The following is a 19,284-nucleotide window of genomic DNA, read 5'->3' as shown; positions in this document are numbered from 1 at the left end:
AATGTTTACATGCTACCCTGACCCTGAAAACATTACGACTTAACCCCACACCCACCCCCCCACCCGTAATGGCTCTGCCTCCAACATGTACATGCCGAGAACCAGGAGGTACAAATGGTCCACGTTAGGCTCATCTTTCGTTAAGACTGGTGTTTAGCCCTCTCTCGCTTTTTATTTTTTATTTCGGAGCTTAGGTAAGTGCCACACTTGCGTTCGAAGCTAGACGAGAAAAACTCAAATATCAATCATCTACGATAGCACAATGACAAAGCAAAAGAGTCGCCGCCCCTGAGCCGGTCCCTCCTGGTGTCTGCCGCCACAAAGCTCCATAACAGTCACCCCATCTCGCTTTCAAAATAAAATAAAACCATCTTTATTGTGGTTGTTGGTCTTGTTTTATGGCTTAATCAGATATATTCAGCAAAAAGTCTTTGATAAAGAGAAAACGACAAAAACAGACGTCAAGGTCCATTTGGAAAAAACACTCGAGAATCAGAGAGGTTAGGATGGATACATTGGCTGCAGAACTCTTCAGTTTTGAACAAGGTAAGAATAAAAACAATAAATTAATTCAAGTAAAGCTTAAATAGCCGCACAATTAGCGTCAGCTCGTAGCGTTTGGTCTGAAAGCACGGGGCGGAGAAAAAAAAAAAAAACTGAAACGAGCCGCGAGTTTGGTCAAACAGGGCCCCACTCACGTAAGGCTCACCTGGTAGGAGCCAGCCGGAGCTCCACATTGCAAAATCGCACAGTCAGCACAATCACAGAGCGATGGAACAAATAAAGTTTTATCATTGAATAAAAAGTAAAATCGATTCGTTATTCATCAGTTGGACTGAAAATCCATAAATCTCATCTGTGTGTCTCACATCTTTGCACACCGTAAAAACCAGCCCAAATATTTCTAATGAGGCCAAAATGTGGAACCTTTCACAAAGGGAACCGTGCAAGTTGGATTCACCGAGGTTTCAAACCCAACAATTTAATTGGTACATCTTAAAATATTTTTACTCTCCTTTGGTATTAGTCAACGTATATTACATATAGACTATACAAGATCACTTCTATGGGACAGGACCGACCCAGGTCCACCCATGTGGCCTTTCTGAAGCCATCGTTCACCAGCAGGACAAGAACATTGACAATTAGTGCAAACGTTTGCGCTACGCTCAGCTGAAGTACCAACTTTTGGTGCTATCAGGCTTGAAATCCCAAACAAGACACTGGTTTACTGCCACACTGAAGGCCTAATAGACTCCGCCCACATCCAACATTAACGCACTCAGAACCTGATTCATTGATTTGACGGTTTTAGCGCCCTAGCCAAAAGTGTACTAGAATTTGTCTGAACTCTGTTCACACCAGACCAATGAAAACCGATTTCAATTCGGATTAAAATTGATTTAGGAACGTAAGCAGGTGTGAAAGCACCCCAAAGACTAGAAGAAATATAAAGGTCCAAAGTTACACAGGTTTAGATGGCTCAAAGGTTATTAAGGAACAAAACTGGTTTAGGGTCCCTACTCAAGACAGTATACAGACATCAGCTTGTTTTTTTTGTTTGTTGTTTTACGAGATTGGGGACTAACTCAAAAGTACACTCCCAAGACCCGGACAGCCGCCGACAATGACCAGCGAGGGTAAACCGAGATTTATGCAAATGTGCGCCAAGAGAGCTGTGAAGTAAACAAGCGACTGTCCGATGAGGTGTTTTACAACATTGGGGCCCGTTATGGTCGCACGCTTCGGAGGGAAGCTGGGGAACAGATGGGGCAACGTTTGTTTACTCAAGCGTGTCCCCAGACCCTCCAGTCCACCAGAAGGCAATGCATACTCACACACACACACATAACACACACCGCTCTCCGTCTACTAAAGAGATTTCGACAGCTCGCTAACAGCTAACTTCAAGTGCAATCAGTTACATTTTGATACATCTTTTTATCGAGTTTTTTTTTCTGGAGCACTACTTTTTTTTGTTTGGCAGTTTGTTGTTAAATCTGAAAACAAAGAAGGGCTTTTATTTACCACCGCTGTGAGACGAAAGGAGCCAATCTCGTTTGCAACTTGCTTTTTTTTTTTCTCTCTCTCTCTTGAAGTACCCGTTTTGTTAACAAAAGTGCCCTTGTGTTGTAACAAAGTGCTTTCGGAACCTGCCTCGTTCTGATTAAGGTGCAATTAAAGACAGGGAGAGGTGTTACAGCAGAGATGACCTTGTATCGGGTCGGGGATGGGCATAAAAATGGATCGGCGTGAACAAATCTGCCAAAATGGAGTGTACTGTTGAATCAGGCTCAACTAGTTTGTGGTCGAAAGATGTAAAAACATGACGTCAGCAACGGGAACTTGAGCATCGTTAACAAAAAAGCGTTCATAAGATTCAGATTCCCCCATCCGATTAAAAATAAACTGTGTCCCATTGTCAGGAAAAAAAAAATAAAAAAATCGATTTGTCTTTGGCTTGTTTCCACCGAGCAGTACAATTTTCCAACACCCTTGTGCAAGCGAAGAAAGTTCGCTTTGTAGAGTGGAACTCAAGTCACCGCTCAGACAATTGTTGGCGTTCACCTGCGTTACCTCACGAGCGATCGAAACCGTACCGCGGTGCAGTGAGGCGGCGGACTGCTCGGTGGAAACGTGACTTTCAGCAGAGCCGGCCGGGGAAGTGTGCTGAGGCTGACAGCTCAAGGTGCATGTTTGAACAGGCTGGGGCTGACTCACACACTGGTGATGTGGCCAGAGGGACCCTTGCTGCCACGCACACACACGGACACATGCATGCACCCACGGTAACACCAGGCTCGATTATAATAATCATGTCCCTTAAGGGCATTAGAGGTCTACAGAGGGGATGGGAAAGGGAGGGGTGGGGGGTGAGAGAGGCGTGATCCGATCCCCCACCCTCCGCCTGCATGGAAACGTGGCTGAGCTGGGGGAGATTATTTTTTTTGGAATGCATCAGACACGGCGAGATCCGCCTCCCTTCCCCTTTCCTCCCGTGAAGCAGCTGCAGCTGCATTTCCGTTTGGCCTTCCTAACACGGGGTAGGTATTTATACCGCTCTCTAAATGGTCCAGGTTGTGAAAAGAAAAATATTTCAACAGAAAAAAAAAAAATATATCCCTCGACCTTTCTATTGGATGTCTTTAAATTATACAAAGAGAGAAAGAAAAAAAAGGTGCTCATCTTTTCTCTTCATCAGTCTCATTTGGTCTCCCTGTTTGTTCCTTAAACCTGCACCTTGTCACACAAGGACACGCTGCGCAAAGCAAAAGCAATCATTTCAATCATTTTCAGACAGGATCTATCAAGTGTTTCTTTTTTTTCCCTCCCCTCACTCAGGTGACGCTATGCTCAACAAACATTCATACGGTTTGTTTGCCGACGCTGTGAGAAACACCACGTCCGGCCCCTCCCTCCCCCCCGTCAGGAAAAGCCAGTTAACGGGATGTCATCATCGGCCCATGCTGTATATACACATGTATACATTATTATAAAGTGTCAAGTACCCAGTCAACTAATAAAAATAAAATTAAGACAGGAAAACTTAAAATTGCAGAGGTCGGAGGGCAGTGGTAGCGTTTTAAAAACAGCCAGCCTCGTACTCCCTCCTCCTGCAACCTGGAGCCTCCACCAATGTGGATTTGACTCGTTCTAAGACAAAACGATAGATTCTCCCGACGCATTTTTCTTATCGAGTAAGTAACACTTCAATCAAACCCTTGTCTATGACTCTTTCTGGAGCATTTGGAGAGCGAGAGAGTGAGAGAGCAAGCGAGTGAGCATGTTGCATCACAAGTGTGGTGAGTTTTTTCCTTGCATATGCCATATTATGGCAACGTTGTTTCTATGGTAACTGTACATCTCTAAACCTGCAAAAGAATAAAAAAAAAAAAAAAAAGCTGTTTTCTCTGGGAAAGATTTGTCCTCGCTTCACCCGTACGCTAGTCGGAAGGAGCTCAGACACCTTTGCTCAGAGCTCACCCGATAATAAAAACCTAAAATCAACTGCATAGTTTCTTAGTGTCCTTTATACATGACGCCAATGTATAAAACCCCCGATTATTATTGATAAGAAAAAAATGGCCCAGAAAGTGGACACGTCGCGGGTGTGTGATTTGAAGCGTTGGTTGCTCTTTAAACCGACTCAAGTGCTTTCAAGTCTACTTTGTTTTTCCCAAAGTAAAAGGAGAAAGAAATGTTAAGATTCAAACTTTTGTGACACCCTGATTTGGTTGGATAGAGCCATAGTTAGCTTTTATATATCTATATATCCTTTTGAAGTCTGTATTTTTCCTCCTGTGTGGAGCAGAGTGACGTTGTGATGGTGACCGTCCGTCCGTCTATTTCTTAAGGGTTTTGTCTCAGGGTGTGCCCCCCCCTGCGAGCTGTGGGCTGTGTGAGCGGGCCCCCTCCACCTCAGACTTGAGAGCTTCCGAGAGCTGCCGTCCCTTGATGATGTGAGGCTCCAGGCCAGTGTCTGAGCCGGGGCTCAGCAGACCCATGGGGGCATCCAGGAGCCCGGGTTCTCGCATTCGAGGCTTTCGGCCCCGGCGGGACGGGATGCCGTTGCAGCCGTCCTTCTTGAGGTGGCGGTGCAGGTGGTCTGAGCGTACAAAAGTCTTGAAGCAGCTGGAGCACTGGTAGGGGCGCAGGCCGGTGTGAACGCGCATATGGTTCTTCAGGTCGTAGTTGTGAGCAAAGGCGGCCCCGCATTGCGTACAGAGGTAAGGCTTCTCTCCCGTATGCTTCCGCATGTGAACCTTGAGCTTGTCTTGCCTGGAGGGAGGGAGCACAAAAGGGCATCAGAACAACCACTAATGAAGAAGCATCAAAACATCGATTCCTACAAGGTCAGCTAAATCCACTGCGAATACTTTTATTTTCTGTTTCATGGCCAAACATTTGGCTCACCACCAGTTGCCCCCACCCCCCTCCTATTGCGAGGTCAACCAGGTCGCCTGAGACGAAACCATAAAGTGTGCATCTTTATCTGGATGACTGTATCCTGACAATAAAGCTCAACGTTCACCGTGGCATGTTTTTATGGTTCCAACTTTTCTGGGAGCAAAGCAACAGTCAATTGACTGGGCACAACTAAAACCCCCACAACCTAAAATTTAGTATGCAGCTTCTAAACATCACATGATTTCGTTGTGAATTGTAGTAAATGATACAATCGAGCTCCCAGGAGGTCACATGCCAGTTTGGACTGAACTTTTATCAGGACACCTTCAACTGGCTCTTGCCCTTCCCTCCCCCTATTTGACAACATAAGCAATTTAAATGGATTAGCGCTCACACTAAACAAGGAGCCAATCATTTGCGCCAATCGTACCCTAAACGAAAACACGTTAACACCACCACTGACAGGCCTGAATTATCTTAAGGACAGCAGTGATTTATTACCTAGTGTGCGGCACTCCTAACCCCGATCAAACAGGATTAAGATTACAAATAGCCCACTTCCCACTGCTGGTCGAATTTAACCAGGAGGGCAATTCGGTTCACACCCGTCTCCGCCGCGTCCTAAAAGTTGTTAGGTATTTGAGGCGCGCTGCATCTATTCCAAGCACGAGTGCTCTGATTAATTACAGAAGGGATTTCAAGGAAAAGACGGGCTTCCTCGATACAGGGAAATCAGTCAAAGTGTCACGCTAAACTCTGCTCGCATTTATCCGAGCGGCGCAAGTCAGGTTTCATTATGGAGGTAAAGTAGCGACAAAACGAGTGTGGAGTGGGGGGGTGGAATAACTACTCTGCTGTGGGCAATTCAGGCAGAGATCAAAAGTTCAAATGGCTGCACTGACGCACACAATCCAGGCCTTGCAACCCCCCTTCTGTATCAGAACTTTATAGCAGGCCTCCACCTAGATAACGGCGAGCAGTCACAGCCTACTTTTATAGGACCCCTGCGCTACGAGTCGAGGACTTTGCTTTGCAGAGCATCTCAATAAAAGCCACTTTTATCACCATGTTGGAGCTAATGCTAAGCGATGCAAAAATAAACACTGCGTTAGCCCCTTAATGCAAAGCCCAAGCCTCCGACTCTGCAGATGAATACCACTCGCCGGGTTGCCAAAAGTGTCTGTGCCACGTGACACGGTGCGGTGGCTTCATTAATTGGGCTTACCTGGTAAAGCGCACTTTGCAGATGGTGCACTCATAGGGTTTCTCCCCCGTGTGTGTTCGGATGTGGCGGGGCAGCTTGCCGGCTCCTTGGATGACCTTGGAGCATATGGGACACTTCTGAAAGGCCTTGGAGCGCATCTTCCTCTCGCCGCCGCCGCCCCTCTCGCCGACCCCTCTCTCCCCTCCGCCCACTCTGTCGTGACCGGAGTTGCTTCTTGACAACCAGAGCGGCGTACCGCTCGACGTCACGCCGGTGGAAGGCGTGTCCTCAAGCGGAGTGCTGTTAAAGTAATTGTAGTAAAATTCCATATCGGGGTCGTCCCCGTCGCCCGGATCTTCCCCGGCCGCCCCGCGCTGCTTCTGCCTCTCGATGGAGTCCATCATCTGCTGCAAGAGGGCGCTGGCCGAGCCCCTCTCCCTAGCTATCAGCTGTAGGGCACTATCTTCCGTCTCGGGGGCCTCGAGCCCCGGCCGCGCCTCGGGCGGGAGGTAGAAGTGCCCGTTCTGGGAGGGAGGGCAGTAAAATGACCCGAGGCTTATTCCGTTGCCCTGCACCGTTTCCCCGTCCTCGTCGTCTTCTTCCTCGTCCTCTTCCTCTTCTGGCTCGTGGATGGGGGCCTGAGCCAAAGCCAGGGCCAGGGGGGAGTAGTACTCACCAGGGCCACCGGGGGCTCCGTTGCTGGGGGTCCCGCCGTTGCCGTGGTTAAAGTGCAGGTGCGTGGGCAGGTCCCTGAGCTCTGGCGTGCTGCAGCTGCTGCCCCAGTGCGCCCCTCTCTGGAAGTACTCCAGGAACTCCCGGGCCAGCACCTGGTTTCCCTGCTCGCCTCTGCCCCTCTCCTCATCCCCATTTCTTTGCTCACTACCCGCCTGGAGAAGGAAGGAGACAGATTTAAGGTACACTAGATGTACGGTTGACAATTAGGTTACCAGAGGAAAAAAGGAGAAACAACCCCCCCCCCCCCAAAAAAAAATCATAATTAGTTGTATTAATAGCTTAAACCAGTCTGTACTGTTCCACACACGTGCAAATTGGTCTGACACTCAATAGTCTGGAAATATCTTACAAAATGGTGGATGGTTACTACAAAGGCGTTCATTATTGCGGGTTTTTAATAGACTGCGACGAGTCGTAAACTAAACTGACCTCAGTTAATTTGACTCTTGGCCTACATGACTGCAAGTGAAGCGCTGCCGTGATCATTCAGTGATAACATTGAAACAGGAGCCAATCGCTACTCTTGATTATGTGGACGTGTAGCTGTGATATTATGCTTGAAAACACACACACACACACACACACACACACACACACACACACACGCACAGCGTGCTGTTCCTCCGCACAAGCAATTGGCTGAGCGTGAGTAAGTGTTGAAGGCCGTGGGTGTGCGTTTGGCATGGTGAGAGCCACTGATAATGTTGAGATTATCATTACTCGTCTTTGAAATTGATTACTGATTTTAATTTGACCCCTGCCAAGGCAAAATGGAGGATGTTTCTTACCAATACAACTCAAAAACATTTCATAGAAGTAACATATGTGGTGTTTCATCAGTTCAAGGCATATCAAAGGCAATTCTTGAAGACTAATTAATTCCACTGGAAATTTCATTACCGGACCCCTGAGCAACTGTGATGTCAAATAAACTCTCCTATCAAGTGGTAGAAATGTGTTTTAAAATCTCCCGGACATAAGTACGAATAAAAACGTTTAATCTTAATCTTGAAGTGTAATGTGCAGTGGCGGAATGGTGTCATACCGGCGGGGAGAGCACTTTGGTGTCCAGCAGGTGTGTGCAGACATCCTGAACGGGCGGGATCTCCAGGAGGCGTGCGGCGGCGAGGATGTCAACCACGCTGCTGTGGCTGACGGTCAGCGTGGCCGTGTAGGCAAAGTCCAGCAGCGCTCCGAGCGCCTCCGCCGCCACAAAGTCGATGTTGTAGACGTTGCGTTGGTCGGCGGCCGTTCCCGATGTGAACAACTTGTGGAAGTAGGAGCTGCAGGACGCCAGGACGGAGCGGTGCGCCGGGAACTCCCGCTCTTGCGTGATCAGCAGAACGTCGCAGAGCAACCCGCTCAGCCGCTGCTTGTTGAGGCTGCCCAGAATGTCGGCGCTGTGCTCGGGGAAGGGGATCCCCACGGGGCCCTCTTCGGCCTCCCCGGCGACTCCTCGCCCTCCGCCGCCCGACGTTCCCCTGAGCCGCCTTCCTCCCCTCCCGCCGGCTCCGGACGACATCTTCCACCAGCCTGCCGCCGAGCCGCCTAGCACAGGCCCCACCCGTGTATCCGTCCTGCCGTCCGTCTCTCTGCCTGTCTGAGGAAGGGGAATGACAGAAAACAGACACATTAATACAGGAAGCTTCAAAACAAACATGTTGATAATATTCTTGGCATCATGGAACCAAAAGAAAAATTAAATACATTTGTAACATTCATGAAAGCTGCCTTTATAGAACGGCCAAGCAAAGTCAACTACGTCAAATCTTCACTGCACTTAAATCAGAATATAAAGACAATTGTAAAATTCCATACCAGAAAGCTATGGCATCAGCCAGAATCAAAGCCAACTCTCAGTCAGAACTGTCAAGAGAAACTGTGTATTTCTGCTTGAACTAATGGAGGATTATCAAAGTGTGCATAAATCTTTACTCCACCCAAAAAAAAAAAAAAAAGAGATCAAAGACTCATGGCATCATAAACATGTCATACAGCAAAAAAGGGCCCCTCCCTCAATAAGTTGAGTACTTTTCCGGTAATGTATTCATCTGCACGTTTACTTCAAAGCAAACTGCAAAAAAGGTTTGCATGTGAAAGTGCAACTAAAACAGAAAAAAGACATTCTGTGTATATATATATATATATATATATTGTCATGTTCTTAGTTGAAAATACTTATGATCGATCCCCAAGTCAAAATGCACAAAAGTTGCTTTCAACCAAAAATTTTAGCTTCAAAGTTCAAACAAAATGCAGGCGCTCAAACCACAATCATGCTTGATAAAGTGAACTTTTTACAAAAGGCACATCCCAAAATGTTCGTGCTCGGTCAATTTGTACATTTGATCACATTCAGTGAAGTATTTGGCCTCATTGGATTTAAACTTGTGCTACAGACTGTACTTCCTGTTATGCGTGCAGGTGGCGGTCTCAGTGTCTCCTTGTAAACACCTACGCACACATTTGGGTGGGGGTGTGTGTGTGCGCGCGCACTAGAGCAAGAGGTCGTGAAGGACAGATAGGGAGAGGGCAGAGGGGATCAAAATGCATGCTGGGAGCCGGGCTGTCGGCCGGGAGCTGGCGAAAAGAGCGAGGGAGGCGGAAGAAGGAAATAAATAAAGAGGGGGGCCCTCCCCTTAAAAAAACGATAGCGGGACAAAGTCAGACGGGGTTGCCACAGCAGACCCTGTATGTGGAAAAACTCCACGAGGAAGAGGACACGCAACAAGCTGCAAGGGAACAGTATTAAAAGGGAGGTTGTCAATCCGGTCTGAGCTGGTTACCCCACCCAGCTCTGTGTGCCAAGTTTCAGGAATGGCTGTCCCCTTGCTCACGTGCGGGAGGGGAGATTAAAATGATCGACTGAAGCCCGCGCAGTGGGAGGAGGGGGGCTTTCGTTGGGGCACAACGAGCCATCCTCGATTCCTGTATCAACACACTCGCAAGCACGCACACAAAACGTGGTGCCATCAATAATGCACACGCGCAAACACGTATCGTACATCCACCGCCGCCCACCCTCCCCTCTCCATCTGCCAGGGAGAGGCAGCAGGGGGTGAGACGGGGGCCGGTTGGACTCTATATACGACTGTGCGGCAGATTCGCTTGGATGAAACGCTGGCTCGCTGCAGGAACAACCCGCCAAACCTGGCCGCCTCTCCTCCCTCACACCTGTTCACCTGCATTCACGTTCTCCTCCTGCCATTGTTCGACCAACTACGCCTATCCTTCAAAGTCGGGGGGGAGGCAAGGAGCAAAGAGCATGTCCTCATACTTAAAAACAGTGGCGTGCTCATTACAGAAGCAGGGTCATAGGGTGAAATGACTGGACGAGAGTATCAAAATGAAACTGCAGCAGAAGCTCGAATACGGAACAACGATCAAGCAGTTTGGAAATATTTTCCCCCTTATGAAGAAATAGAAGAAAAATAATCAGAGTGAAATCATCACCGCTTACAACCTTTGAGACACGCAATGTGATTTGAAGCTTTTTTTTTTTAACATTCTTGAGTGAAATGAACTGCCACACCAAGGCACACCAGGGTTTGTTCTTTCATGTCCTCATTCCAGGTAAGCTGGAAGCTATCCTAGCTGACTTTGGGCAAGCGGTGAGCTCCACTGAACTTGGTTGCCAGGCTGTCTGAGAGGACACGAGCAAATTGTATTAGAGGAGGCCTCATCTGAATATGCAGAGGACGACAGGGGGGGGGGGAGGACAAAGACGAAAAAGAGACGACGGCTCAGGATGCGAGGGTGAACGAGAGCGAAAAAGAGAGAGCGAGACCACATGGCCTCCGGTCACGTCCTCTGGTGCTGGAAAGTGATCTCCGTGAGGCCCATCCAGACCTGACTTGAAGCACCTGCACTAGACCGAGCTTTGGCTGCGAGCTTGTGTACACGTTATCCTCAGCGCATACAGGAGCTGACCCCGGGTCGCGGCTTTGCGGGGGTAAAGACGCTGAGCTGAGATAAAACACACACATGCACGCGCACACACACACACACACACGGGGACTAGAAGTGAGAGCCAAAGAAGCACAGAGGGATTCCTCTGCATGCCGGAGCCACCTGTCCCCAGATGACTGTATGTGGGCTAAGAACTGCACCACAACCAACCTGATCCTGTCACCTCCTTGTGGCATGAACATTCCCTATGACTTATTCATGCTTTCGGGCCAAGCAGCCCGAAGCCAGGTAACAAAGTGGGTGTGTGTCTACCGCTCTGTTTCCAGGGAAGGGCTCATTCTTTAGTCCAATTTAAGAAACCGCCGCTAGAGCTCCTCGGCTTCACCCTTGCAATAAGGCGACAGTTACTTGTGTGTTTTGCTTTTTTGTCACATGGCCATTTTTTTTTCTTCGTATTCTATCTGCCGTGAAACACAGATGAAAGATATTCACCGCTGTGAAGTCAAGAGTCTGTCTTTGGCTAACAAATAGCATTCATTTCTACAAACAACGAGACAAAATGTTAAGCCCGAGAGCAGCTAACGTGTTTGAGATAGCCAGCCAGCACTTTTACAAAAGTGATTGCAAAATTTTAGCAAACATGTGGCACTGTATCATTCGAAACAAGTTGTAACTAGCTTCTTAAGTGTGCTTTTGTAATGTTTCTAAGAATTACTGTTTAATGACTGCATTTGTTTCACATAGCTGTGGGATGTGTGGTCGCCTGTTTCATGCTGTGTTTACTTTGTGTAAAGTGGCCTTTGATTTCAAGAAAGGCGCTAGTGATTATTATCATGATTTTAGCCAGGCCAAAATGGATTTTTTAAAGGGTGATGCCAATCTTTAGCAGAAAGATATGTATTTTTTTTACTCATTACAGATTAATCACCTGATGGATTGAAAAGTGTATAAAACAAAAAATTGTGACTTTACATTAACTTGCAATGGTCATCTAAATATCGCTTGTAAAAAAAAAAAAAAAATTTACTTTGTTTTAAATATGTCCATAGAATGTCCTTATCTACAATTTCCATTTGATATATTCAAGGATACAAGGTATGGATTTAGTATGCGTAATAATAAGAGCAATTTTACTATGCAACTGCCATGAATTATTCGAGGACATAACGGCAAAACTAATCAGCAAACATCAGTCATTTGGACGATTATTTTGCCGAGTCATAATCGGCCGGCTGATTAATCATTCGATCGGGCCTTAATCAAAATGCTGGTATTGTGACAACAGGAGTGTAAACAGTGTGAAGTTCAACAACTGACACTTCGTTCTTCCGTGGTGATGTCATCACATTACCTGATTGTACGATGCCCTATCCGTGTGGAAAAGCACACGGTTGCTATTTGGCACAGCGATTTTGCGGGATCTCTGTATAAAGACGCCGTTTTCTACTTTTATCACACCAGATCCTGGTGCTAATCAAGCGTATAAGCAGATTGGTCCCATGTAAAAGGCACGAGCTGATAAAATGCCACACGGCTCTGAAATTTGGAGGACACAATGCGAGCTTTGGCAAGGAAATTACACACAAAAGACATTTTTTTTCTAGCAAGGTCTTAAGTAGTCACTAGAGAACAGACATCAAGTCAAACTCCTTATCGCTGTTCAGTTGAACTGATAAAGCATTCTAAGGAAACAGGGAATCACCTGCTCCAACCCAACAAGGGGATAGTACAAGATACTCGGAATGGGGAGGGGGCGAGAGAGCAGTTTCTAGGAAAAGCAGATTTTGAAAAAGCACCACAGCAGCGAAGTGACTCGCGGTTGCCAGGAGACTCGTGGAAGGAAACGTAATGGGTCTTATTGGAAGACGAGCAGGAAGGGGGCGGCCGGCTGATAACAAAAAAAAAAAAAAAACACGTTGCGAAAGTCGCACCGAGGCTCGGGGCGTTCGCTCGTAAGGAAGTGCTGGTGAACACACAAAGTGAGCGAAGAGGCGGTGGGCGAGGCCGGTTTATTAAACTCACAAACGTTCATAACTGCAAAGAGTCTTGGAATCCGGCTCAGATGTCAATGATAAACTCGCATCTCGTTGGTTTAGCTGGTAAAACCGGCTTGGATGAGAGGAAAGCTCAACGCCCACAGGTGGGGCAAAGATTCATTTGAGTAAGCAGGTTGGGGGGTTATTAAGTTATTTTGCCCTTATGCAAACCCAGGTGCAGTCTAACACTCCCTAGGAGTTCAGACAACAATATTGAAGCGCAGCAAAAATGAGTTCAAGGTGATGTCATGACTCATTCGAAACATCCCAACAAAATCAAAATGAAATCAGTTGCTGATTGGAGTGTAACCTCCATGGTCGAAAGCCACCAGCGTTCTAATTTTAACAAGAAACTTCCGGTAAAACACGCCTTGAAAGTGAAACCCAACTTGGACTTCAAACTGTCACTATACGTTATGTTACGCAAGACTTGAGGATATCTCATGATGAGCATGTAAAGGATCGAGTCTGTCTTTTTGCAAAACCAGAAATGGAACAAAATATGAAATGATTTGACTGTTTGGTATCACGATTGATTAATCAACTTAGTGCCTTCGTGGAGTTTAAATTGATTTGATGACATTTCAGATGTTACATAATCATATCACTTTTTCACATCTTATCGAAGGTAAGAGCTTGACTCTGAACGGAATCAATTCATTCATCCTAATTATTATGGGAAAATTTTGTCATCCTCTTTGACCGCCAGAGGCACTGCTTTAGGCACTGGATGATCCTCACTCTTCATTTTGAAACGACAACTTGTAAGCCAAGCAACATCAATGAACCGATTGTGTTCCAGGGTTCAACGATGCCGATGCATTAACGCGCATCAAAACCACAAATTGGTCACACAACTTCGTCAAACGTTTTTTTTTTTTTTGCGTGGCTGACTATTAAAAGTCGAAGTCTCCAAATGTGACGCCTACGTGCTTACAAACCGAGAAGGGTGACCAAAACTTAACACATGGCTTCAGACGGGATGCGAGAATGGGCCAGCGAGGCCGCACGCAGACCAAACGGAAAGGACTTGTTCCTGCGGGCCTCTAACAGACATGTAACAGAAGCCGCTGTGTAATCAGATGACCGGTCTCGGCTTGCTCAACTCCCGTGTCCACGCTTTGTGAGCCTCCCTCATCGGCCGTTATGTTTGCTCCATCTCAGCAGCAAGGGCATCACCTCACTTCCCCCTCTCTCTCTCTCTTTCTCCTCCTGGACTTCCGCTGAGGGCGCCCCGCCCGTCCTCTTGTGACGTGCCAACCTCCAACGCAACCCAGCCATCTCCTCTCCTAAATCAACATCAACAGTGTCACATTGGTCACATGCCGCCGTCCTGACCACTCTGCTCTGTTTAATTAAAAGGCGGCTGTGGTCGCTGCGCTAGTTATTTTAGCAATATCCAAATAGGCAGTGGGCGTGTGACGAGAGCCTTTAATGAATGCATGTTTTTTTCGTCATGCCATGAGCATTTAAAAAAAAAAAAAACTTCAACCCCCAGCCTGGAAAACATCCCGAGCGTCTCTCGCTCGCCCTAATTTGATCAGGTTGCATTGCCCTCTCCATAATAAATGTCCCAGAAGAGAACAGAAGAAGCCCCTTGACTGCCCCTAGAACTCGAGGACAACAACAGGGAAACAACAGAGAGGGGTCTGTGCGGTTACGAGCCGAGCAGCTGACCAGGGGAACCAAACACAAGGGAAGAAGTGAGACTGCAGTGAGGGGAAAGGGGCTGCTGAAGCCATTTGATTATGACTTAGCATGAATTTACACGCAGCAGGAAAGAAATGACTCAGCTTGGTATGAAGCTTTGAAAAAAACAAAAGAGAACTCCGCCATGTATCATGCATTTGCAGGGTTGCCTCGAAATGACATTTGGTTGCATCGTTCGGAATCCAAACGAAACTTTTAGAGTTAAAATAATATGCAATGCTGGCTGCCAATATAATAATGAAATATTGATTTGACGTTTCACAGTGATTATTTTCCAGCGCTTGTGAGTTAAGGGCAAAATGGAAAAAATGGATCCGCATCAAGTTAACAAGCTTGATTGGCGATGGCCCTTTTCACACTACCTAAGCTCCTGCCTTCTGTCGAAAAGGCAGAGAACGGGGGAGACCAAGTCCAACTAGTAATTTCATGCCTTTTAAAATTGCATATTGTAACTATAACAGTGGGTCCTTGGTTTGAGCGTCCCAACATACAATTTTTTGAGGTTACAAACAGTCCGTGGCGGCGTAAAAATCCGCGGTTCTGAGACACGAGACGGCACGCCGTAAGGATTGTTTTTCATTTGAATGTTTTACATTCAGGTTTTCCTCAAGACAAATATTTACTGTAATTATGATAGCACTTAGTTGTGTTTGCCCGTTAGTGTTGGTTAGGGATACACTACAGCCCATTCCGACTTTGGTCGAAATTTGGGTTAACGTTTGGTGTTCTCCTGCCTCGTTATGTTGTAAGAAATTGTCACATCAGTTGCTAACGCCGTCATGCATCTAATTATACAATTACGGGTTGCCTTCCGTAGTTGCGGAAATATCCCGCCTACGTTGGGTTGTGCATGAACGGCGAAGGCAGTTATATCTTTCACTACGGCTTGACGTGTCAGCTTTGCGGGATTTCGTTTGAATCCAACTTTTGCGGCTGTCGTGTGACTTTAAACATTGCCTGTCCCGCATATAAAGATTTGAAGATGGCCACCGTGGATTATTCTGCAATGCACTGTGCTCAACGCTGTACAGTCATTCATTCACAACTTTGAAATTTACATTAAAATAATAATAATAATAAAAAGGGTTAGATAGCGTATTGTATATTACAGTAAAAAAAAAAAGTCAAGGTTTCAAAGTGCCACGGCGACATGAGGAAAACCTGTCTTCTCAGTCAGCCGGAAGCTGCTCGTTTCTGGCTATAGTGGTAGAGGCACAAACATACAGGAATATCAAACTGTATTCAGCCTCACCGCCAAATTGATGGGTGGTGTCTTGGACCAGCCCACAGCCACTGAAGTCCCCTGCAATTCCCTTGGAATCTATTGTTGGTAACACAGACGCACACACATGCGTGCGTGTGTGCACACTTACGTACTCAACACATATGGCGTCCTAGTTTAACCTCTTGGTGGGATTTGCTTGAGCCAACTATGCCCGTGTGGTCCAAAGCGGCACCTTGAGAAGCAGCATAAAAGAATAGAATCAGTACAATCATTATGGCGCTATCTGTGGTACACCCTGACATTGAGACCTGGCTGATTTACAAAAAAAAAAAAAAAAAAAAAGGCCTTGCCGCTTCCTTCTGAGAAGCATACCGCATCGCTTCCAAGCAATTGGGCGTCTAGAAAGTACCCTCTCGGTGTCCACACACAAAAATATAACAACAGAACGGGTCCAACGAGTACGTCCAGCCTTGCTCCCACGTGAGGCACGAACCACAAGTAAGGCAGGTGAGCTTGGAGCAAGACGCTAGTATGCAAAAAATGATCTGCATTTTCCAGCTTTGTTTAGGTGGTTCCCAAACGCTTCCAGTCCCTGACTGCAAATTTGCAACTTCCTTCAATGTTCCACACTTATAATATCAGAGAACACCGTAAGAAGGTCTCTTCAAAGCAATAAAAGCTGCATGAGAACAGAAGCAGCGGAGCACACTGACCCATTTGCCTTTTCCTACTTCGTGTGCAAGTGGGTCAAGAACTCTGAACTCCTTCACTGGCAACATGATGTGAGTTCCATCCCTCCTGCCTGACTCACTTCTCAAGACAATGTGTGTGTGAATGTGTGTGTGTTTTCGGTGTGCTTACCAAATAGGAGGTAAGTGTCCCCCCCGCTCTGCCTTCCCTGCCTGTCTGTGGGCCAGCTCTGCTGCCTGCGTCTCTGGGCAGGGCTCGAGCTTTACCAGACAGGAAACTTGCGAGTGGCCCTTGTCATATAGGCAAGCCCTTGCCTGATCTCACAAACAGACCCCCCCCCCCCTCCTCCTCCCTTTCCCCTCCAGCAACCATCATTACCCCACCCCCCTCTATTTTCAGCCCACAACTGGGATATCTGCATGGGCTTCCCTCATTGGGCCGAGAGCCGCTCACACGCCGCACCTCCTCGCCGGGATAGGCTGGCGGCTGCTCTTTTTCCTGGATTGCCACAGGCAAGGCACTCTGGGAAACGGAGTTCTGGCGGCCCGCTTGATCTGTTTTGGAGCTCTGGCACGGGACTACGAGCCCCAGCTCCCTCGGCCCTCGCCCGCCCCCCCCCTCTCTCCCAGCCTGTTTTAACGCAAGCACTCCGGGGGCTGAATTATACACTGGAGTGTGTTGCTAGCGGGCTGCCAGGTATTCAAGTAGAGGCATCAAAAAAATAATACACACAATAAAATTAAATTGAGCATCAGTCTCTGCCATGCGCTTATGGCGGCATGACATTTGTCACACACCTCAAACTCCTGACCTAAATAACAACAAGGGGAGCATGCTGTGCATGGCGCTGTCACAAAAAGTTGCTTTTGACTTGATTATTAATTCATAACAGTTCCCGCTCGCTCGCCGCCCCCCTCCCGTAAGTGCTTCCACCTGCCTGAAAAGTCGCAACAGTAAACTTTTAAGATTCTCCAGCAGTACGAGGGAAGTGCAGCAGTGTCAAAAAGAGGAACCTTGACAGGCGACCCACCTCTCAGGGCACCCCCCCCTCCCCTCCACGACCTCCTCCCTCATTCCTCCCACTCTCCTCCGCTGGCCCTGCTCCCCCCTCTGCTTGACAGGCCCAGGGCAGCCAGCGAGGGGATGGCAGGCTGTCTTTTAGCTCACCTGCGATGGCCGTGGTGCTGCTTGTTGTTGGATTAGCGCAGCCCTCCGCTCTCCTCCACTCCGGAGCTCTCTCTCTCTCTCTCTGTGGCTCTCTCTCCCTTCTCCCAGCCTCTGTCACTGTTGTGCAGGCTTAAAGCCCCCGTATGCGCTAACCAAGCAGCAGCAGATCAACTCAATTCCCTTCCTGGTTTCTGGAGGGCAAAGAGGTCCCTCCCTTTCTCTCTCTCCTCCTCACTCGACCTCGCTCTTAAAGAAACAGCCTCCATCTCCTCAGCACCCCCCCCCACCCCTCCGCCCTCCGTCAAGTGGAAATTTCTCCCTGCGTGTCTGAAGTGGACACTTGTCGTCATAAAGTCGATGAGACAAATGATTAACCCGTGCCTCCCCACGTCGTGCTTTCACATCAGCCTATGGAGCTGTGGGCTGAGATCATGTGTGGTTTAAGGTTAAATAAGGCTGTCCTCCCTTTCTTAACCGCTACTCCTCTCCTTCTCTATTGCAAGTTGCACCCACTCATCCCACTGCCTGAGGTCATGGCGTCCCACCCCAAAAGCAAGCCTTGGCAGATTCCAGTACATAATAGGGTGGTGGTGGTGGAGGAGGGGGGTGCCACCGAGCCCCTTCACATTCCCTGGCTTGGCAACTGGTTGAAGTTCATAATACCTGCCAAGCTCCAACAGGTGAGCTGTCAGGGAAGACATTAGTGTAGGAGTATGTTCCCCGTGTCCAAATGCGCAAAGCATGTGATGTTGCGCCACTTTCCTGCCGCCCACCTACACATGCACACCACCCCAACTCAGGGCAAGCCAGCCATTGTGCGGCGAAAAAGGGAGCATTGTGACGCACTCCCTTGAATGCCCATTTAAGCAAACACATAGGACACATACTTAACACCACGTGTCCCAGGGTCCACCATGCATGAGAAGGCAATGGCACAATGTATATCTAGAGGGCGCCGTTCTTCAGCAGAAACAAAAACAAAAGTTGGAAGAAACTTGTTTGCTCTTCAGTACTCATAAGTGGCGTCGCAAGTATTTTCTGACATTGTTTCCCAACTTTTATTGAGCTGACGCCCATACAGTTACAGTCACTTTAAACGTGAACTTAATTTGACTGTCTACACTTTCAATGGGCATGTCTAACTGTTTCGTGTTTAAATACTTTCTAGGAATGGCAACAGGTTATTAGTTTCATCTGTCATGTCAACAGAAGATTTATTTGTTCTACCGTCAGTATATGTCCTTAGCATTCACAAACAAACAAAGATGTATTATTTGTACGAATTGATTATTTTTGGGGACTAGTTAAGTATACATAATAACATCAACTGGTCATTATGCAGCCCTTCTAATTGACTTCATGGAGGTGTACCTAATATTGTGGCTAGCAAGCATACACTAGAAGAGAGTTAGCATGACGATTCTTACCTTGGTTTGGTCTCACATTATGACAAATTTAAGAATCTCTGGAGGAAGACTGCAACAAGGAGAAAACACAGTAGTTACCCTCCTGTGTTATGGAATAATTAATATATAGCTGAAAACAATTTAAATTATCGCAGGAATTTAATGTAGCTATTGAGAACCGAAGTTAGCATCATGACTCCCGTGTGCTAGCTACCTGTAGCTAAATAAGCTAGCAACTCCCGAATACTAACTAGTGGATTTGCTCGCCTTTTTACGTGGTACTTCATTACTCAC

The 19,284-nt window shown here is 47.3% G+C and overlaps 1 protein-coding gene across 10 annotated transcripts; it reads right to left on the bottom strand.

Moving 5' to 3' along the window:
- Positions 1-3,437: 3,437 nt before the first annotated feature.
- On the bottom strand, positions 3,438-19,060 carry zbtb7a (zinc finger and BTB domain containing 7a). Of its 10 annotated transcripts, none has more exons than XM_049718347.2 (5): positions 19,012-19,060; positions 15,755-15,959; positions 7,893-8,447; positions 6,134-6,999; positions 3,438-4,779 (listed from the first exon to the last, which is right to left on the bottom strand). In XM_049718347.2, the coding sequence occupies exons 3-5, from the start codon at positions 8,367-8,369 to the stop codon at positions 4,365-4,367; spliced, it is 1,758 nt and encodes a 585-aa protein (XP_049574304.1). In that variant the 5' UTR covers positions 8,370-8,447; positions 15,755-15,959; positions 19,012-19,060; the 3' UTR covers positions 3,438-4,364. The 10 variants fall into 10 exon arrangements, with proteins under 10 accessions (XP_049574304.1, XP_049574323.1, XP_049574277.1 ...); XM_049718366.2 differs by having other exon boundaries at positions 15,880-15,959; positions 19,012-19,056; XM_049718320.2 differs by lacking the exon at positions 19,012-19,060 and adding an exon at positions 17,585-17,803.
- Positions 19,061-19,284: the final 224 nt, after the last annotated feature.

The sequence above is a fragment of the Syngnathus scovelli genome, chromosome 10 (assembly GCF_024217435.2).
Source record: "Syngnathus scovelli strain Florida chromosome 10, RoL_Ssco_1.2, whole genome shotgun sequence".
Lineage (NCBI taxonomy): Eukaryota > Metazoa > Chordata > Actinopteri > Syngnathiformes > Syngnathidae > Syngnathus > Syngnathus scovelli.
Note: the sequence above shows the minus strand (reverse complement) of the source record. Positions and strands in the feature narration are given on the sequence as shown.

Bases quoted from the DNA above. Each gene is read 5' to 3' on its own strand.
- zbtb7a (XM_049718347.2), bottom strand. From the start codon at position 8,369: ATGTCGTCCGGAGCCGGCGGGAGGGGAGGAAGGCGGCTCAGGGGAACG. The intron at 7,000-7,892 runs GTATGACACCAT...TTCCTTCTCCAG, and splicing joins CCAAAGTGCTCTCCCCGCCG to GCGGGTAGTGAGCAAAGAAA. The intron at 4,780-6,133 runs GTAAGCCCAATT...CCCTCCCTCCAG, and splicing joins TGCAAAGTGCGCTTTACCAG to GCAAGACAAGCTCAAGGTTC.